This window comes from Ischnura elegans, chromosome 13, assembly GCF_921293095.1.
Source record: "Ischnura elegans chromosome 13, ioIscEleg1.1, whole genome shotgun sequence".
In the NCBI taxonomy this organism is placed as follows: Eukaryota; Metazoa; Arthropoda; class Insecta; order Odonata; family Coenagrionidae; genus Ischnura; species Ischnura elegans.
The window spans coordinates 16,909,208-16,928,633 of record NC_060258.1 but is presented as its reverse complement, the minus strand read 5'-3'; the positions used below and the strand labels follow the sequence as shown (position 1 = coordinate 16,928,633).

General features: G+C 39.2%; 1 protein-coding gene and 1 long non-coding RNA gene across 2 annotated transcripts in view; one reads left to right on the top strand and one right to left on the bottom strand.

Moving 5' to 3' along the window:
- Positions 1-4,079: 4,079 nt before the first annotated feature.
- LOC124170285 lies at positions 4,080-4,547 on the bottom strand. The gene is made up of 3 exons (XR_006867416.1): positions 4,506-4,547; positions 4,210-4,429; positions 4,080-4,120 (listed from the first exon to the last, which is right to left on the bottom strand). It is a non-coding gene; the product is annotated as an uncharacterized LOC124170285 (long non-coding RNA).
- Positions 4,548-5,810: 1,263 nt separating this feature from the next.
- Positions 5,811-19,426, top strand: part of LOC124170116 (zinc finger protein 497-like) — a 28,213-nt gene continuing 14,597 nt past the window's right edge. The window contains exons 1-3 of the mRNA XM_046548799.1: positions 5,811-6,400; positions 13,809-13,946; positions 18,916-19,089. Coding sequence (XP_046404755.1) covers positions 6,269-6,400; positions 13,809-13,946; positions 18,916-19,089 — 444 coding nt within the window. The 5' untranslated portion in view covers positions 5,811-6,268. The remainder of the gene's footprint in view (positions 6,401-13,808; positions 13,947-18,915; positions 19,090-19,426) is intronic.

Below are 19,426 nucleotides of genomic sequence, written 5' to 3'. Positions count from 1 at the left end.
ATTTTGTAGGGATCTTATAAGGATAGGGGTATTACTGCTTCAAATAAGTAAAAAATCCGATTACGCTTCAAAAGCCTTTATTTTGAGCTGGTGTCTGTACATGAAAAATCGTTATTACAACAGAAATTATTCTTTAACAAGCAGGACAGGAGTCCACAAAATTCACACGTAAAGCGGATAAGGATTAGTTTGTAAGAATTAATTGGAACGAAACTCCCACGTACCACTCGTACGTTCTACCAGTCTAAACTAACATTGTAAAAAGTTAGGAAAGCTCAAATCAATAAACATGGGTTACAACCAACACACATTAAAATAATATTTATACATTGAAAATGTAGTCATTATATTAACAAATAAGCTTCCATCATAACAATTAATGTACAAAATTGTATTGTAAATATCAGGCTATATACCGTAATGTGTACTACAGTATAATGTCCTACGTTTGATGCAATATAATTAAATTAAAGTTGAAACGAAAACCAAATACTGTTTCACAAACTTTTTATTTGCTATCAAGACAAATTGTCTTGGTAATGATGTTGAAAGTAGTTGATAGCATTAGTAAAATAAGACATTGCAATATTTCCTCTGAGTTTTATTATGACACTACGTGTTCCGTCGTTACAAACAACGTTATCAAGTATGGCCAAGCAACACCTGATAATGTTGTTTGTAATGACGAAATGTTAGTGTCATAATAAAAGTCAGTGGAAATATTGCAATGTCTTATTTTACTAATATTAAAACTTCCACCATATCGTGCCCAACATCATACAAGATAGTTGATACCAAATAAAAAGTTTTTGGAACAGTACTTGGTTTTTGTTTCACCATGAATATTTCATCATTCTAATAAGTAACGCCCAAATCAGTTGAGTTTAAATGAGAAGGCTTCAGACATATTGGTAAGGGTGGAAATCAAATTGGAAATGGGAAGAATTCACTCAGGCAGATGATTCTCGGTAGCCTACTGAACCCGGTCGGCTACAGATGATGTTCGGTTGTCAACCAAATCGGGATTGTTACTGACGATTTTTAGTTGCCTACCAAACATGGTAGGATGTTTCAAAAAGCATATAGCCTACTGTAACCGGTTGGAAAAAATTTCAGCTGCAGTTATCCATTCATATCTCAAAGTGCATTCGTATCAATGAAAAGTAACAAAGTGAATCTTTCCTATTTCCAATTTGGTTTCCACACACACTATTATGGCTGAATCTCTCAAATGTACTTATCATACATCAAACTTAGGAGATTATACTGCACTGTACAGTGTAGAGTACGGTGAACAGAAAACCACTACTAATCCATGGTATCTCATTCCAGTTTTTAATCCATATTGCACAAAATTAGTAATCAAATCAAAATTTCTAAACACAGGAGAAATTACTGTAGTGAAAGGGATGTTATTACATATCACTTGAATTGAGGTGACTTTTGGAGTTGAAGTAAAGCCAAGGTACAAAACATATTATTATGAAAATATCTTACCATTGTCAATAATGTCATATGATTTAAGACTCCCTTACAAATTCAAATGTGTTTTGCTGTTAGGATTATGTACATATGCAGTAAAACCTCTATGCAGTGAACCTCTTTACATCATAAACCTCCACACTTCATACCACCCCTGCGGTCAGTTTTACATGTAAATTTATAGGCAAACCTCTTTGTAGTGAACCTCTTTATCTCATAAAATACTTATCATACCAAGGAGATACTCCCGAGACAGCCTAACTACCTCCAAACATCAAATTGCCCAAATTTTGGTCCCCTCCATTGCGATGTAAAGAGGTTTTACTGAATAATTGAGGATCTTAGAAACCAAGAAAGATAAGTGCAATTAATTACCAAGAATTATCAGCTATTATGTAAAAAAATTGCACTAGTCCCCCTAAGCTTCTATGGTCCTCATTTGTTATGTAAAATGAATGACTAAATGAATTAATCTAAAAAATCTTTACACGTGAGAATACAACTCAAAGCAAATTAGCAGTAGGAACACTCGTGTATTTAAAAATTTTGACTGCAGTACTTTTCAACAGTCTGACTGAACTATTAAATAAAAGCAAACAAAACAATGAGGTGGGAATGGGAATGATTTTTCTGATTACATAAAACCCGACTCTCTGTCTTACTTTGAAATTTGATTAATTTACCCAGCCTTAAATATTTATTTATTTCAAAGGATGGAAAAAATACACTTTTGCATTCAAAAGAATCCTAAGTCTGGAATAATGAACAGTAGTCTCCATGTAAACTTACTAGGAATTTCCAAATTAATCAATTTTAGGGGCGCACAATCCACATTGAAATCATGTAAAACTCAAGGTCGGAAAATGTCAGAAAATTGCAAATGCCCTACAACATGCTTCAAAATTTCCATTAAAAGCTGTCCAGATTTGCCAAAGCAGTATCCACTCCTTTGTTTGAAAAATGTTTTTGAGTGACCTTAAGTGTTTAGGGTGGTAAAACATTTATCCTTGTGCATTTCTTATGGAACAACTGTTTTGGTTACCAAAAATCGAAGGCAGCATTTTTTTACTACCTCCTTTAGGCAAGTTTCATTTGAGATATGAAGTTATAATTTTCACATTTATGCTGACAAATAGATGAGATTCACTTGTCTAGCAATCCATTTCTTCCCACGATAATATCTCCCTTGATAAATGCAGTTATACTGATTAAATAATTCATATTCCCCCAACATCAATAAGGACATAGGTATTTACTTCCTAACCATAAATACCAAGGGCAGGAAACACTAATCTCATCTTCTGAAATCCATCACTTAGAAAACCAGATTATCAATGCACTAGATAATAAAATGGAAGTTGCTACAATATTTTTTGATTTCTCAAAAGTTTTTAACACTGTGGACCACCAATTGATCCTCAATAAACTTGACTTGATGGTTTTTGTGTCATAGCTAATTTTGATTGAAACCTACTTGTCGGACCATATTCAATTTGTCATTACCTCAGGAAATGGTGTAACTTTCATTTGCCTGGGTACAGGCCTGAAGCATGGAGTTCCATTAAGCTCCTTCCCTGTGCCTATATCCTATCACTTTCAAACATAAATGATCATATAAATAGTTTTCTACAAATAAATGGTTCCAATCCATTCCCTATGCTGTTGACACCAATATTGTTCTCACAGCAACAATAATTTTGGAGAATTGAAAGAAAAATGCAAAAAGTGAGTCATACTTTCTCTACCTATCTCATTGAATACATTGGAGTTCCTCGTCTCAGACAATGGCCATTTTTATAGATAAAAAAAAGAGGCATTTAGGCTATGAATTTTTAAAAAACATGATGCCCTTTACTGTCCTCTGTTCAAAAAGTTGGCTGTATTACCACTGCCATGCAAAAATTAGAGGTTTTGGTACTCGTTGTCTTTAAGTAATGGTTATTTTATTAAAGTTGGTAGCAAAAACTGTAACTACTGTTTTCACTAATATTTCTCATATCTTGCTCACTAAGGGTGAGGCCTTAAGACAAAGTTTCATTACACTTCCCTAAAAGACAGAGAAAAGAATGTCTCATAAGATACAAAGAAATAATATCTCCTTCATCTAACACAGAAAACAGTATGTTTATACATATCTTGAATGGTATTCCCATCGTTGATTGTTGAAATAAATCAGGCCATTATATGTACCGAATAATTTTGTAAGGTGTGCTAAGAATGTTGGCTATGTTGTGTAATCTGACTGATGTGTTCTATTGAATCTTGGTGCACGAGTAATTAAACAGACTAAATGAGTAACAGGGAAAGATACTTTCCAAAAAACCATACCATACAACTTTGTGAAAACATCAGGAGAGGTACAGGCTAATGCTTGGTCAGAGAAATGCAATTTGATAAATAAAATATATAACATAATATAGAAATACCCACTATAGAGACTGCACAGAATTGGCGAATCACAAATATATAAACTTTTTCAATACCTTCTTCCTAAAATTCCAGATGCTGACATTTATCATGCAAGAGGCCACAAGATTTCCATTCGAGTTCTTCTGTTGGGCACTTCCATTAAAGCTGCAAAACTGCTTTATGAATTGAACGATTTCTGCAGTCACACTCACACCTTAATCAATCCACCCTGCAATAGACAGTAAAAATAACATGGATGTCTCCCTTACTAAATTTATCTATTTACAGTTTCTCAAATCTGTATGAAATCATACTCACCTAACTGAACAAAAATGTCCAAATGGAGAAGACAGTAATCGACAGAATGCATGGGCGGCAAGGCTCCCTTTCATTTTCTCTCTTCACCTAGGATTAAGAGTAGAGGTGGATATCTTGGGGAAGTGAACGATATTCCCAGTGTCTTGTACTCAGATTATTTAGTCTCCTCATTGTGGGTCTATTTTCCAACCCTTGTAATAGCTACACCACCAACTGTCATCTACAACAAAATTTATACTTAATTATGGTTATTTACATAATACTGACAATTTTGAAGTATTTGCTAATGTTTATACCTCTTCTTTATTGTCATATTCCATGAACATGTTTCGTGGGCACTTCAGGAGATGTGGAGGGTCATCGATGGTGAACATTTTTTCACCCGCAAATCTGAAATAAAGATAGGATATCTTTGCCAAAGTGTTGGAGGAGTAGAAAGGACTATCTTCAAAGGGATTACTCATCACGCCAGCTTCCCTAATATAAGGGTACTCCTGTGGAAAATTATCTTATAGTGAATGACTGTCTCTCGCATGGAAGAAAATAATGCCCTAATAGTACTTAAGTCCCCACCCTTTGCACTTGCATTTACCCCGTCATAACACCATTTACAGCACATATATAGCATGACACTAATGAAAAAAATCCACAGATACTACAAGAACATAAGAATATTATACGCTAAGTACGATATGTCACATAAAAACAGATTGTTTCATTAATTTTGAAAGTGAATTGGAAGAACAGGGATATACAGCGGAATCGCCGGTCTCACCTACTGGCTTTCAGTGCATTAATGGCCAACTTATACTACAAGATTCTTTCACTTTGTACTTACAGACGTTCATTCCGAGGAAATTAATGCAATTTGATAGGGCTATCAGGAGTTTTCCGCGCGCCGTATCCAAAAGCGTGACAACGTTGAGACGAAGGCATGTTTAGATTCAAACGATTACAAACGGTTTGCTGTTGTCTGCTAGTCGTTGCCGATTGGCTGTTATCCTGACGTCACGCGATTGCCACGCCACGGTGGCCGGGGTAGCGGCGCTACCCCGCTTCGCCGCGAATTTCTCCCCCCCTCACCTACAAGTCTACTCGCCGTGGCTTAGGCGCTTAGGCATACATCCAAGAGCTGTTCATCGCGTCGCTACTATCAGCTACTATCAAGATTTTTCAAGACGTCCATACATATCGGAATTTGGTGCACTAATTCGTAATAGACTTTTTCTATAAGAAAACGACACATTAGCACTAACCGCAAAGCAGGAAAACACCGATATAAAGTATGAGGAACCAAAGTTATTGCAATTAATGACATTAATACCACACATGCTGCCATGATAAGTACTAGGTAATGCCTACAATGAAGAACCGCGAAGAATTTTCCTGACAACAGCGTTCTCTCATCCTTTATAAGAAGGTGAGGGAATAAAAACATTGAAGTCGGGAAGCAGCCGCGTAGGTTACATTCCATTCTCCTGGAAGAAAAACCTTTCCATTTTCTATTTTTCACATCGCAGATCCGACAATTCTTAAAAACTTTACCAATGCTGAAACTAATGGGAAAATCAATTCTACGAGAGGTAGAGAGTAATTTCTTATCGTGAGGCGGAAACAACGTCTCAATTAACTGACAGATAGCATCTCCAATTTATTTAGGTACTCCAATTGTTTACTTTAAGAGAGGCAGGTGAGCCGGAGACGTTGCCGATAGGTGGCGCAACTTCTCAGTATTTTGATAAGAATCCGAAATGTAGACAGAAAACTTATCTCAAGAAAAGTTTACCTATTGGTAAATCGGGCCTTTTTTTTAGCTTCCATTGAATTTCTCATGGATGTTGAAGAGTTGAGGATTATCTATTGCAATGTGTTGACCGATTGAATGTTATCTACTTCTTTGGTCCATTCACTCGAGTATCACCTAAGTTTCATTCTCTGATAAAATTTTTCACTATCTCATTCGCGGTGATTACCTTGGTGGAGATAAGTCAATTCCACCGGGTTCAATTGGTGTTGTGCAACCTTTCCACGACCTGCCTGCGTATCTTTTAAGCAGATAATGGCCACGAAGAACATCGAAGACTTGTGCCGAATATGTGTTCAAGAGAGTCAGTCTTACAAGCATATTTACTCGAAATGCATCGAAGATGCCTACCTGTATGAAGTGATAAATGCACTGTGCCACATTGATGTGAGTAATTAGAAATTCTACCTTTATTGTCGTACATTTCTCTCGGTATTATTTCTTGGGGTGATACCTTAGGAAAACCAATTTTTTTTCGAGAATTTTTGAACAATATCCATCGATTCTCATTGACGTTCAAAATGACACGAATGACTCATTTAATGCTTCAACCTGGGACAAACCGACTGTATTATTAACATTACTGAAGCTGACCTGTACCACTTTGTTGGGAACTTTGTTTTACATTCAGGATTGCCATTTAATGCAGAAAACCTGGTAGGACTGAGAATTTCATATTGCCTGAAAACACGTACAAGTACAGCGTAAAAGGACGCAATTGTCGGTGAAATTTAAATTTAATTCATTTGTATATGGTGAAGTTAATCAATTACTTATGAGGTAAATGTTCAACTTTATTAAATAACATTTTTACCGCCTGTAAAGGTGAAAACTGTGCAGAAGCCAGAAAAGTTGCTTGGAATGCCAGTTACATTTGTGTGGCTGCCCTAATTATTAAATAGTCTCTCAAAGTTGTGCTATGAGAAGGGTACGTACACATTATATCATTTGATGATAATGACCCTTACTTTTAACGAAAGCCCTAGGGAGTTTAGGTGGGTATTTACTTGTAGAATTGAACATTTTTTAGAGGTAGTGAGAGGCAGAGATAGTTCTTGTGTGGTAATAATAATATATTTATTTATTTAACGGGTTAATTGAAAACCCTTTTATAGCGTTGTACATTGATTACAAGCATCAAAGTGAAAAGAAAGGGAAAAAAAGACACATCATAAAATATCATGGCAATGGTAATAACTGAAATTAGACAAATTTTAAATAAGTATATAGATATTACATTACATTTAAAAAAAGCAAAACAGTCAAGAAACATTGCTCCTCACATATCTTTTGAAGGTGCTTGAAGATGAGGCGAAAATCTCCCTCGAGATTTCATTTGCGTCTCTCATTGCAGGATATAGGGGCATGTAAAAAGAGTAATTATTCAGTAGATAAGGAACATATAAGATAAGTAATCCACGAGCGTGCTGCGCCCGCTCCCAGCGGGCTTTCCCCGCTCTTTGCAATGCAGGTCCACAGAGGGATAGGCGCGTTGCTAATTTTAAAATGTAGAAAAAAAAGGCAGGGTCTTATGTGCAAATTTATTTGGAATGTTCATGTACAAATTGAGGTCAGAGGACCTCTTTAAACACAACATTGGAAGTAATTACACTATCCTCTTTTAAACGCACACGATGACTCATACTTATGTATCAACAGGAGACTTGAGTGTGGAATCAGCCGCATTTTGATAAAAGTTATCCAAAGAATGCGAGATATTGTTGCAAATTAACAACAAAATCAGTTAGTGCACCGTTAACGTCAGGAATATTTACAGTCTTTTTATTGTTTTTCTTAATTATTTAAAAACCAATTTTAGGAAACAATAGCAATATATAGGAAGTAAGATATGCCGTTGCATGTTTTCTGATAAATTCTGTGCATTTTGGTACCTCATTTGTAGAGTTTGGTTGCGTATAAGTTAAGAAAAAGGTATCTATACAGTAGAAATAATATAGAAGATTACACCGTCATATTCTCCTTTATTTCTGGAAATAGAAAACTTGTTTGTAGTAAACCTTGAAAATTTCTGTTGGACCCTCTCCACGTGTGGTTCGTGTTCTCAGTATTTGTAAAATCTACTCCGATTTGGCAATGAACTCGATGATTACAGGCCAACAGTTGGATGGGTAACTCTCCGCAGGGGTGGTCTGGGATGATTGGGCACCCACCTTCATGGGGAATATGGGGTCCTGCCCTGAGAAATTTAACCCTTTCCTGCCGGACCTTCGTTGAGGGAAATTCTTCCTCAATACGAGTCTCTTGAAAGTTTTCTTTACTCCCCTGTACGAAGCTTTTTCGCGTCGACTGAAGGCAGTGGTTCCCTCCCTAACCATTTTTGGACCCAACTCGGTGGGGTGCCGATCCTTTTCCTCGACCTCTGTCCCAGACCCTAGAAGGATTAAAAGCCCCTTCCCAGCGCGAGTCCGCAATTAACTGGCTAAAATATTAATGTTAAATATATGCAAATATTTGTTGTTCGCATCGATTTCTTTGCATTCAAAATGAATTTTCTGTCTTTTTTCTGAGCGTGCAGAAATTTTAAACGAAGTTCTAACGTTGATGTAGACGTATTTAGTAAATTTACTAGGTGTTCTATAACTCCGTTGAAATTAGCGTTAGAAATCCGTTTGAAATTTCCATGTGGTCAGCAAAAAAAGATGAATTCATTTCTAGCATTGGATTTCAAAAGTGAGCAAGAAATATTTTTTTTGGAAAACCCACTGCAAATAACAGTAGTTGACCCCGTGGAGAGGATAGGAGAGGGTTGACCTGAGCGGCCGAAGAAGGGACTGGGCTCGCGCTAAGGCGGATCATGAGGGGCGACCGCGTCCGTGGGTCTAAGGTGTCCGCCACGGTCACTTTTTTCCAGCTGTACAGCACAGGTGCAGCATTCGTTGGTAAGGGTAGGAAAATTCACGCCGCACAGGTGTGGCATTCGTTGTTTATGGAAGGAAATCCTTGCTGCACGGGTGCGGCATTCGGCGCAAATGGGTTAAGGAAATTGCATGCCTAGATGTAGATTTTGACGCTATTCTGGCTCTTGAAGAGTAGATGTAATTTTGTTAAAAAAATATCAATTGCGTAAGAACAGACACTATGAAAATTGATAATTTCACAGCTTGTATAATTTAAAAATGTATTATGGTTCTAATTTCTCCATAAAAACCTCATATAAAAAAACTTTAAAATGACCTTCTACAATAGGGTAGTTTCCTTCATAAAAGAAAATGAAAGACATTGATTGTGATTCGTTACCCACCATTAGTGTATTCATAATATACAAATTATTTGGTTTTAGAAAACCCAGTTTAGAGGAATGGTAATGGTCAATTTTATCCTCATTTGAAAAAGGCCAGATTGGCACCCATGCGATGCCACTCCACGTGATGTCACAGGGATCTAGTTTCTACACGAGAGGATAGGAGTTTTACATTGTCTGAGGTTACCAATGCATGCATGAGGCACAGAGCTCAGGGAAACATCTCTTAATAATCACCCATTAAAATAACCTAAGTTCGGAAAGTTTTCTTCGTTTGATAAGGTATTAATAATCCTTATTTAAGCCAAGCTCTACCAGCTAGCATGGTACTCACCTACCTGTTAGCATCCTGCGTCGTATCAGCGCTCAGAGCCTCGCCCCAAGGTCACCTCACTTGCGGCAGCGGGAACCAGAATGACGTCACGCGGAGTTTTTCTCAGCATTCATACTTACCCGTCGCGTTTTCGCGCGCTTGAAAATTTTCACTTTTTGTTTGATCGCGAAATATAGATATCGTCTTAAAAAATCTGAAAGCGTGAAATACGTACTCCAGGAGTGATAATCTTTCGATTTAGGCAATAAAAAAATAATAGGAAACCACCCTATTACTTAATAATCTTTATAATACATTCCTCCTGCGTCAATACACTTAGTTCGGCTTGCCTGCCAATCGTCGAAAGCCTGCTGGAAGTCGGTTTTCGAAATACTGTTGAGAACCTTTGTAGTCCCCGCATTAACTGCCTCGATGGAGTCGTACCGATATTCTTTGAGCTCCCTTTTTATTCGCGAAAACTAGAAGCCAGGTGGAGTCAGGGTTGGGGCTGTAGGGGGGATGAGGCAACTTCACCACACCGAATTTCACGAGCAGCTGCCTCACAACAATTGCACTGTGGCATGGCACATTGTCATGGTGAAGTTCCAATTCTTGGCAATGGCTGATCGCACTTCCGTTACACGATGTCGCACCAGCTTCGTGCACGCTTTCCTCATCGCAAGATCCTCTGTTACAATGGCGTGGACGGTTAAGGCTGAAAGGCCCGTCTCCTCACCCATGAGGGCGATGGTTAAACGCCTGTAAGAGTCCAAAACTCTTTTCGCTTTGCCCATCTGAGCAGTGGTTTGAGCGGTCGTCAGGCATCCAACGCGGTGCTCGTCTTTGGCAAGCTCCCGGCCTTCCTTTAACATTTTGTGCCGCTCAAAAACTCTTGTGCGGCTTAAGGCACCATCCCCATAAGCCTGTTTAATGAGTTCAAGGGTCTCCGATGCAGATTTCCCAAGTTAAACGCAAAACTTCACAGCGTAGCTTCGCTCGACAGTGGGCTCCGTGCTGGGAAGCGACGACAACACAAACAATCACGCGTCACAACAATCAACCTGGTGTCCCAACTCATTCCTGAAGGCGACTGAACCAAAGTGCGCTGGAGTGGTGGGGGACCCCTCTACCGAGCCGACAAGTTGGACCCCCATACACCGCATTGTTGAGGTTACAGCGAACCAGTCCCGATTCTTATTGAACGGACCCTGTAATTAAGCAAATTATTAAGTTTTGAATAAAGGCCTACAAAATTAGCAAAATATAATATAACGAGCGTGATGCGCCAGCTCCCATCGGGCTTCCCCCGCTTTTTTCAATGCAGGTCCACAGAGGGATAGGTGTGTTTCTAATTTTAAAATGAAAAAAAAGGCATGGTGTTATGTACAAATTTAATTACGTATCAACAGGAGACTTGAATGTGGAATCAGCCGCATTTTGATAAAAGTTATTTAAAGAATGCGAGATATTGTTGAAAATGAACAAATGTATCAGTTTGTGCGCCGTTAACGTCAGGAATATTTACTGGTTTACCTCTCGAACATTCCACCATAACCAGGACACGAAAACAAAGAAAAGAGGGTGCCAGAGTAAGAGAGACAGAAAATGGTTCGCCGTAGACTGAGTACGTGTTTAGTCCAAGACCTTTCTGTGTTAACTTGAAATAATATTTTAAGTATACCGGGACTAGCCACGGTGATAACTTTTACGGGAGTCACCCGCGATGCACAATTGTGCGAAAAATCCACAGAGAAAAAATCATTCGCCTTGACCGGGATTCGAACCCGTATCCCTCGATTTCCGGCCGAGTGCTTTAGCCAGTTAAGCTACCGAGGCGTCATTCTTCCCTGTGGAAATTTGTGGACTATACCGGACAAGGTGGTATGGACTTTCTGAGCATATTATGCGACGAGCAGTCCAAATCGTGCACACGGTGCCACAGCCGGAGAGTAAAGTCCACAGAGTATAGTCCACAAATTTCCACAGGGAAGAATGACGCCTCGGTAGCTTAACTGGCTAAAGCACTCGGCCGGAAATCGAGGGATCCGGGTTCGAATCCCGGTCAAGGCGAATGATTTTTTCTCTGTGGATTTTTCGCACAATTGAAATAATATGTTGAAAGCACTTTATATTGCAAAAAATATAATAACGTGGATCTGAAACTAAATTGGTATCAATTAAATATCCTGAAATAAAGGTTTGCTCTGCACCATGGAGCAAGTGCGTGACGTCAAGATGGCGGATCGCCTCATCCCTTTAGAGAAATATCAAGGGCCATTTTTTAAAACCATTTTTAGGAAATAAAAGCAATATTTAGGAAGTAATATATGCCGTCGCATGTTCCCTGATAAATTCTGGGCATTTTGGTACCTCATTTGTAGAGTTTGGTTGCGTATAAGTGGAGAGAGAGGTATCTATACAGTAGAAATAATAAAGGGGATTTATTCTTCCATGCATACATATTTTTTACAGATTATTATATCCATTCAAAGGAAGTAAGGAAGCCTGCAAGTCAATATGCCTGTTTTTGGGCGAGATTCAAATTTCATTAACTGTGGAAATGAAAACACAGAACCAAAATACACAATACCTTGAGAGAAAAAACATTTTGTGTCCAATAATATCATAACTTAACTGACCATAGGATGAAATACAACATGTGATGTACAACACATACAATGTCAAGTGTGTTTAATACAATATACCGACCCTTAACAATAATTTTTCAATGTCATCAAAAGTTGCTATCCATTATCATTATTGAACGGACCACGTACTTAAATTTGTCTAGAGTGAACACCTCTATGTGGTCAAGTTCAAGCTTAGCTCCACAACTGTGGCGACGTGCACACGATTTGGACTGCTTGTTGCATCATATGCTCAGCAGTCCATACCACCCTGTCTGGTATCATCGACAAATTTCCACAGGGGAGGGTGATGCCTCGATAGCTAAACCCATTAGCATCCGCAAGCGCACTGGTATGTGGCCTGAATCTGTTCACAAACACCTCAAGCGCACCAGTACACAGAATGCATAGCGATTTTGTATCAGTTGATCGTGCTGCTATCTTACGAGTTTCTTTGTAAGGTTTTGACCAGATAGTTTACCTGATAGAAGCTGCCATTTGGTGGTTATTTAGAAAATTCTTTCCATTGTAAATCACCTCAGGAATATTTGCACTTGAACCAAATTTAAGAGCAGCTAACTCTTGACAACATATCAAAATTTGGTCAAAATCAGTCAAAAAATACTCTATTAAATGTCTCATTTAAACCAACACTACAAATGTGTTCAAATTCTTTAAAAGTCGGCATTGTTTGGGGTGTGAATGAGTAAACTGTGTAAAGGACTCGACTGGAAATTGGGGGATCCAGGTTCGGATCCTGGTCAAGGGGCGAAATGGCCTTGAAGACTGTCTCTCGAAGCTTCGGCCTATTCGAAAGAATATGGTGGTTTCCTATTACTTTTTATTGCCTAAATCGAAATATTATTACTCCTGGAGTACGCATTTCACGCTTTCAGATTTTTAAATGACGATATCTATTTTTCGCGATTAAATGAAAAGTGAAATTTTTCAAGCACGCGAAAATGCGACGGCTATGTATGAATGCTGGGAAAACTCCGTGTGACGTCGTTGTGGTTCCCGCTGCCGCAAGTGAGGTGACCTTGGGGCGAGGCTTTGAGCGATGATACGATGCAGGATGCTAGCAGGTAGCAGAGTACCATGCTAGCTGGTAGCGCTTGGCTTAAATAAGGATTATTATTCCCCTATCAAGCGAAGAAAACTTTCCGACCTTAGCCAGTTTTAATGTGTGATTATTAAGACATGTTTCCCTGAAGTCTGTGCCTCATGCATGCATTGGTAATCTCAGACGATGTACAACTCCTATCTACTCGTATAGCATGTAGGTCCCTGTGACGTCACGTGGAGTGGCATCGCATGGGCGCCAATCTGGCCTTTTTCAAATGTGGTTAAAATTGACCATTGCCATTCGTGTAAACTGGGAATTCTAAAACCAAATGATTTGTATGTTATGATTACACTAATGGCGGTAAACGAATCGCAATCAATGCCATTCGTTTGCTTTGATGAAGGAAACTAACCTATTAAACCTGGCTGAGAACCCGAGAAGAATTCATCAATAAAATCATATATGTTTTTATTACTACATATTATTTGGACCTGCCACTGCTAAGCGTCTTTGTATTTCTCTTGCAGATAAGCACTGGCGATGGCCTACCAGAATACATTTGCAGCGAGTGCTACGACAAAGTGCTCGGCTTCCACAAGTTCCAGAAGACTTGCCACGACGGCAAAGCGGCTCTCCTCAGCATCAAGATGAAGTACAGCGAAGAGGTGAGCTCTGTTTATTAAGCGCTTGTGAAGGGTCTCGGGTTTCAAGGAGACATCGTGAGGGTGATGTTCGGGACCTGGATGCGGATGTTACATTCTGCAACTGTATAGGTAATGTAGAAAAAGGGTAAAAAATACAGTGTCCGGCATGATACGGTGGAAATCTGTGATATATTCAGCTTAGTAAAACCACTTGTCTGTTTCCCCACACTTTTATTTAAACCGACCATGGATTCGGCAACTCAAGCCATTATCAAGGTACATAGCTTTGGGTGACAGCCTTTTTATATTGGCACAGTTTTTCAGGAGGGGGTTAATGGGGTAGGTTCATTCCAAGGTTAATGATGACGTCAATGGAATTGGAATGAACCTACCCCATTAACCCCCTCCTGAAAAACTGTACCAATATAAAAAGGCTGTCAGCCAAAGCTATGTACCTTGATAATGGCTTGAGTTGCCGAATCCATGGTCGGTTTTAATAAAAGTGTGGGGAAACAGACAAGTGGTTTTACTAAGCTGAATAGAAAAAGTGTCATGGCTTTCTTCCACATAGGCCTGGTTTCGAGAGATATTCACATGGAAAGGCTCTATTCAAGGTTCCATTTAAAATCTCTAAACTAGTATTGAAATTTAAAAAATAGCAAATTAACTAAATTAACGGAACAGGGATGAGTGGTGACAGAGATTTCTAAAATTATAAGAGTGGAAAAAAGTTTGCCCACACCAGGATTCAAACCCAGCCCACGAGCGTCAAGGGACACTGGACGAGAGCCTTCATCCACTCGACCAACGTGAATGTTGAATGCTCAAGGGAAGTTATGGTACGCAAAATGTTTACATGCGAATATCTATCGAACCCGGGCCCATGTGGAAGAAAGCTATGACTTTTTTTTTACCTTACCTATATAGTTTCAGAAAATAAAATCTTTACATAAGTTATGGATTTTAAATGAAAATGCGAATTGTGCCTCACCACGCAAATTTGAGGACTTAAATACACTACACTCTCGATTATCCTAATGGCTAATGATGGGGAGGGATGGCACGAATAATCACATGGATAACCCAAACTTTGACTTAAATGTCTTTCAATATTTGTAATTTACGTAAAACAAGCAATATATTATTATTTATGCCATTATTCTGCTATTTTAGAGTGCTTCCTGGACTCAATGAGAGCTTTCTTTGCCATTTCGCAAACTTTTTAGCGGCGATTACATGGTTTTACTCGTATTATTAATGCTCCATCTAAGGCCTAGTTTCGAAAACCACACATCCGTGGCTGTGTGATCGCGGATACAGAAAAGTGGTTGGCATGAATGCTTCAAAACCACTGAGCAACGTAGGAAACTACACTGTCAGTCACCACGCCACGTAGTCGCATCTCCCACAACTTTCCCGGGTTGCAACTGCTGCGGGACGTGTGTCCGTGATCATGGAGTGCGATCGCGCACTGTGAGGCTTGGAAAACAGGAACACAGTACTCCCGTGAATGCAGCTAGCACGCGATCGCTTCTGTTTTACGAATGGGATTCTAATGGAAATAATACGCCCGGTGTATCCTAGCATTAAAATTTGGTAATTCTTGTGATTTTGTGTCCGATTTAATTTTTTTATAAAGAAAAATATTGAGCGAGAGTAAAAATCATGCATATGGATAATCCGCAATCAGGATATACCGCAGCCAGATAATCGGGAGTCTGCTGTAATCACTCACGCGTGCATTTCCGGGTAATGTGCTCGTCCTCGTCCCAGCCATTTCTCCGACAGCCTCTTCATGTACAGTAGATTCCGGTCAATTGGGACATATCGGGACTTGTGCACTTTGCCCCAATTAGGCGAACTATAATGCAACATAATTTTATTAAACTATTAATTTGATTAATAAATCAGCGAGTTAATTTATTATAATTTTTAAGAATTATAACAAAATAGTTAAAAATATTTTTCACAGCCTCGGGCGACGCTGAATGAATGTCTTTTACTAAGTACTATTAAAGAAAAGTCCTATACTCTTGCGGATAGTATAACAAGAGCTTTCAAAATACGGCAAGAATAGGAACATTTGTGAAAAATAAGAGTAAATCAAAGGGGGTAAATGTAAAAAATTAGTCTTCTGAAAACAAAAAATTTAAATTTCGTCGCGAGTATAGAGTCAATGTTACAGACTCGTAGCCCAATAAAGCGGCATGCTGTCCCATTTAAGCGGAGAATACTCTGGGATATTCCTCTATTTGGTTCTGCTCTTCAAGGTCTGCCCCAATTAAGCAGCTGCTCCAAGTAACCGGTGGACCCATTAAACGAAACCTACTGTATTTATAATCTCAACTCGTTCCTCTCACCAAATAAACACCATTTTGTCTCTCTTCACATTCTGTTACTGACCCCAGCCAGTTTCCCCTGCTACAGTTCAAGTACAATGACCCCTGCATCCCAGCAACCTGCTCGTTCTCGAAGTCTTCTTTGTCAATGTGTCGTGCCTGTTTTCACTCAACTGGGCCTCGGTGCCTCATTCGGGGATTAGCGAGGGTCAGTTGTGGAGGGAGGGTTGTTGAGGCGGAACAATTTGAAATTCGCGTGATAGCAGTGGCGGCGCGTGCGTATGCGCATGTTAGCAAGTGCACACCCAAAGATGAATGAATTATAAAAGAAAATATTCCTTTGCAATGAGAAGGATAAAAATCCTGTCTCCATATGCAAGAAGCATGAAGCTCCGAACGCTACAGCTATCTCCTTTTCGAATTCACCGCTCTACAAGTGTGCGATCCTGTGGCATCGAGCCGGACGCATTTTCGGTCTATGCGATCGCTTGAGGGTGCTCTGGCGGGACGAAGTAAGCGGGGGGGTATGTACAGTTCAAATGGGTGATGGGAGCAGACTCGAAACAATGAGAGTGCGCGCGTGCATATTTTTGGTGAGTGACTGGCAGCAAGTGTAGCTGCCACATAAACTACCTGTGCCCAAGATCCTAGTCCGTCTACAGAGTCATCTGTATGGCCGTTTCCTAAACTACTTCCTCATAGGGTGTAAGGAAAGGAGAATGAATTTCACCTACCGTCACTTGTAAAGGTGTGTTTAGAATAATTATTTTCATGCATGCTAATATTATTTCTGTTCATGCAATTTTATGGGTAGAATATACCAGTGATATGTTTTGCTTGCTATGTACAGTGGAACCTCATTAAAGCGAGTACGGTCTATAGCGACACCCCCGCTATTACGAGAGATAGCCGATGCACCGTCAATTGACCCTATAATAAGCGTGTTAAAAAATTCGTTTTTACGAGACCCTTTCAGCATTGGCTCTCGCCATAGCGAGGGTTTCACCGCCGGAAAACTTTCATCAAGACTCCTTATCCTCTGTAACTGCTAGCGATCTGTTAGAAATGAAGTTAATGGAGTGCTCAGTCTGAAATTTATGTGGTAAACTGTCGTTCGATAAATATAATGATTGACGAAACAATGCTTTGCATGATTTTTATTCAGTGCGGCGCTTATAAATTGTTTGAATAGTTAGTCGTTATTTGAGTAAGGAAATTTAGTGATGCAAAAAAACATCGCCTTTCGTCTGGATTTATGCTTACGTTTATCGGATAGATGTTTATCTGTCGCCGCACCACTCCTGTTCCTGTATATCTGTTCGCAACAGGTATATTGGCTATTATTTACTCCACCTCCGGTAAAGCGACAATTCGCTATAGCGAGTGTTTATTAGTGCACCGTGGGGTGTCGTTATATCGAGGTTGCACTGTATTCTATTACAACGAAATATAATGCTCATGGATTAGTATTAACATAATATAATTAAATCATCCTATATCTGCACTAATGCACACCCTAGATGAATTACCACCAGCCGCCACTGCGTGATAGGGCACAATTCGGAGTTCCATTTAAAATCCATAAACTACAGTACACTCCTGATTATCCTAATGGGCTAATGATGGGGGAGAGACTGCACTGAGAATCGGAAAAAACAGATTACCCAATTTCAATTGAATGTCTTTTAATGTTCATAATTTATGTAAAACAAACACTATATTATTATATATTCAGTTATTCTGTTATTTTAGAGTGCCTCCCAGACTCATTGAGAGCTTTCTTCGCCAGTTCGCGATCTCAATATTATATATTATATTTATGACTGTCACAGGTGGTTTTTTTTAGCTATTATTTGACTTTTTGTCTGTCACCTTTGTGCTCAGCCTGCCCCCAGTGACATCTTTATCTTTCGAACAAGTGTGTTTTCACCTGAAAGTCGGGATTTACAGATACAGTATGTCCTATGTAGTCTAAATACATATCTCCCAACGTTTTGACTTTTGCGTATGGTGGTTGACCCCAGAAAAATACAATGGAATTGTAATTGAATGAAACAAATTTTAAAAAAAAATGGTTTGTAAATACTTCTACATGATATCCGCTGTGATGCTTTAGTTTGTAAATAGGCAAAGTTACACATGTTTCAGGAATGTATGTACGTGTATATGATTGAAATTAAATGAAACAAATTTTTAAAAAAATATGGTTTGTAAATAATTCTACGTGATATCACCCATGATATTTTAGTTTGTAAATAGGCGAAATTGTTCCACATGTGTCATATGAGTGCGTTGGAAGCCAAGGGGTACAAGTGATTTCTCTTTTCTATACAAAGTTAGGGACAGAAATTAGGTATGGAAAACGAACGAGATCAATCAGATACCTAGCAGTGCATTTGATTTTGCACTGGATGTCAGCACAGAACAGAGACTCACTCGTTTCCCTTGGCAACCAGGTTTTTGTGTATTTATGTATTCTAACAATTAACTTTACCTAACTCTGTTGAGGAAAAAATCACTTGTACCCCTTGGCTTCCAACCCACTCATATAGGATGCTGCTATTTATATTTATCGATTATTTTATTCCATGAAGTGGCCCGAAGTGTGTTCTACGTAGTCTAAATATCTCCCAACGTTTTGACTTTTGCAGATGGCAATCGACCCCAGCAACATCAAGACGGAAGTGTTCATGGATGAGATAGAGTACGATGGATATGGGTGCGAGGAGGGGAAGGGGGACATTGGTGACAGTCCCGTCGGGAGTGAAGGGGCAGACGACGGAGGCGACATGGAGCCAAGGGGCAGTGACGCGGAGAATGCTCAGGTGAGGGACCATTCACCATGGAACAGGGTGGTTTCCTATTATTTTTTGAATTGCCTAAATCGAAAGATAATTACTCCTGGAGTACGTATTTCACGCTCTTAGATTTTTCAATAATGATATCTATTTTTCGCAGTAAAATGAAAAGTGAAAACTTTCAAGCGACTTTCCGACCGCAGGCAATTTTAATGGGTGATTATTGAGAGATGTTTCCCTGAGCTCTGTGCCTCATGAATGCATTGGTAATTTCAGAGGATGTAAAACTCCTATCTACTCATATAGAAACTAGGTCCCTGTGACGTCACGTGGAGTGGCATCGCATGGGCGCCAATCTGGCCTT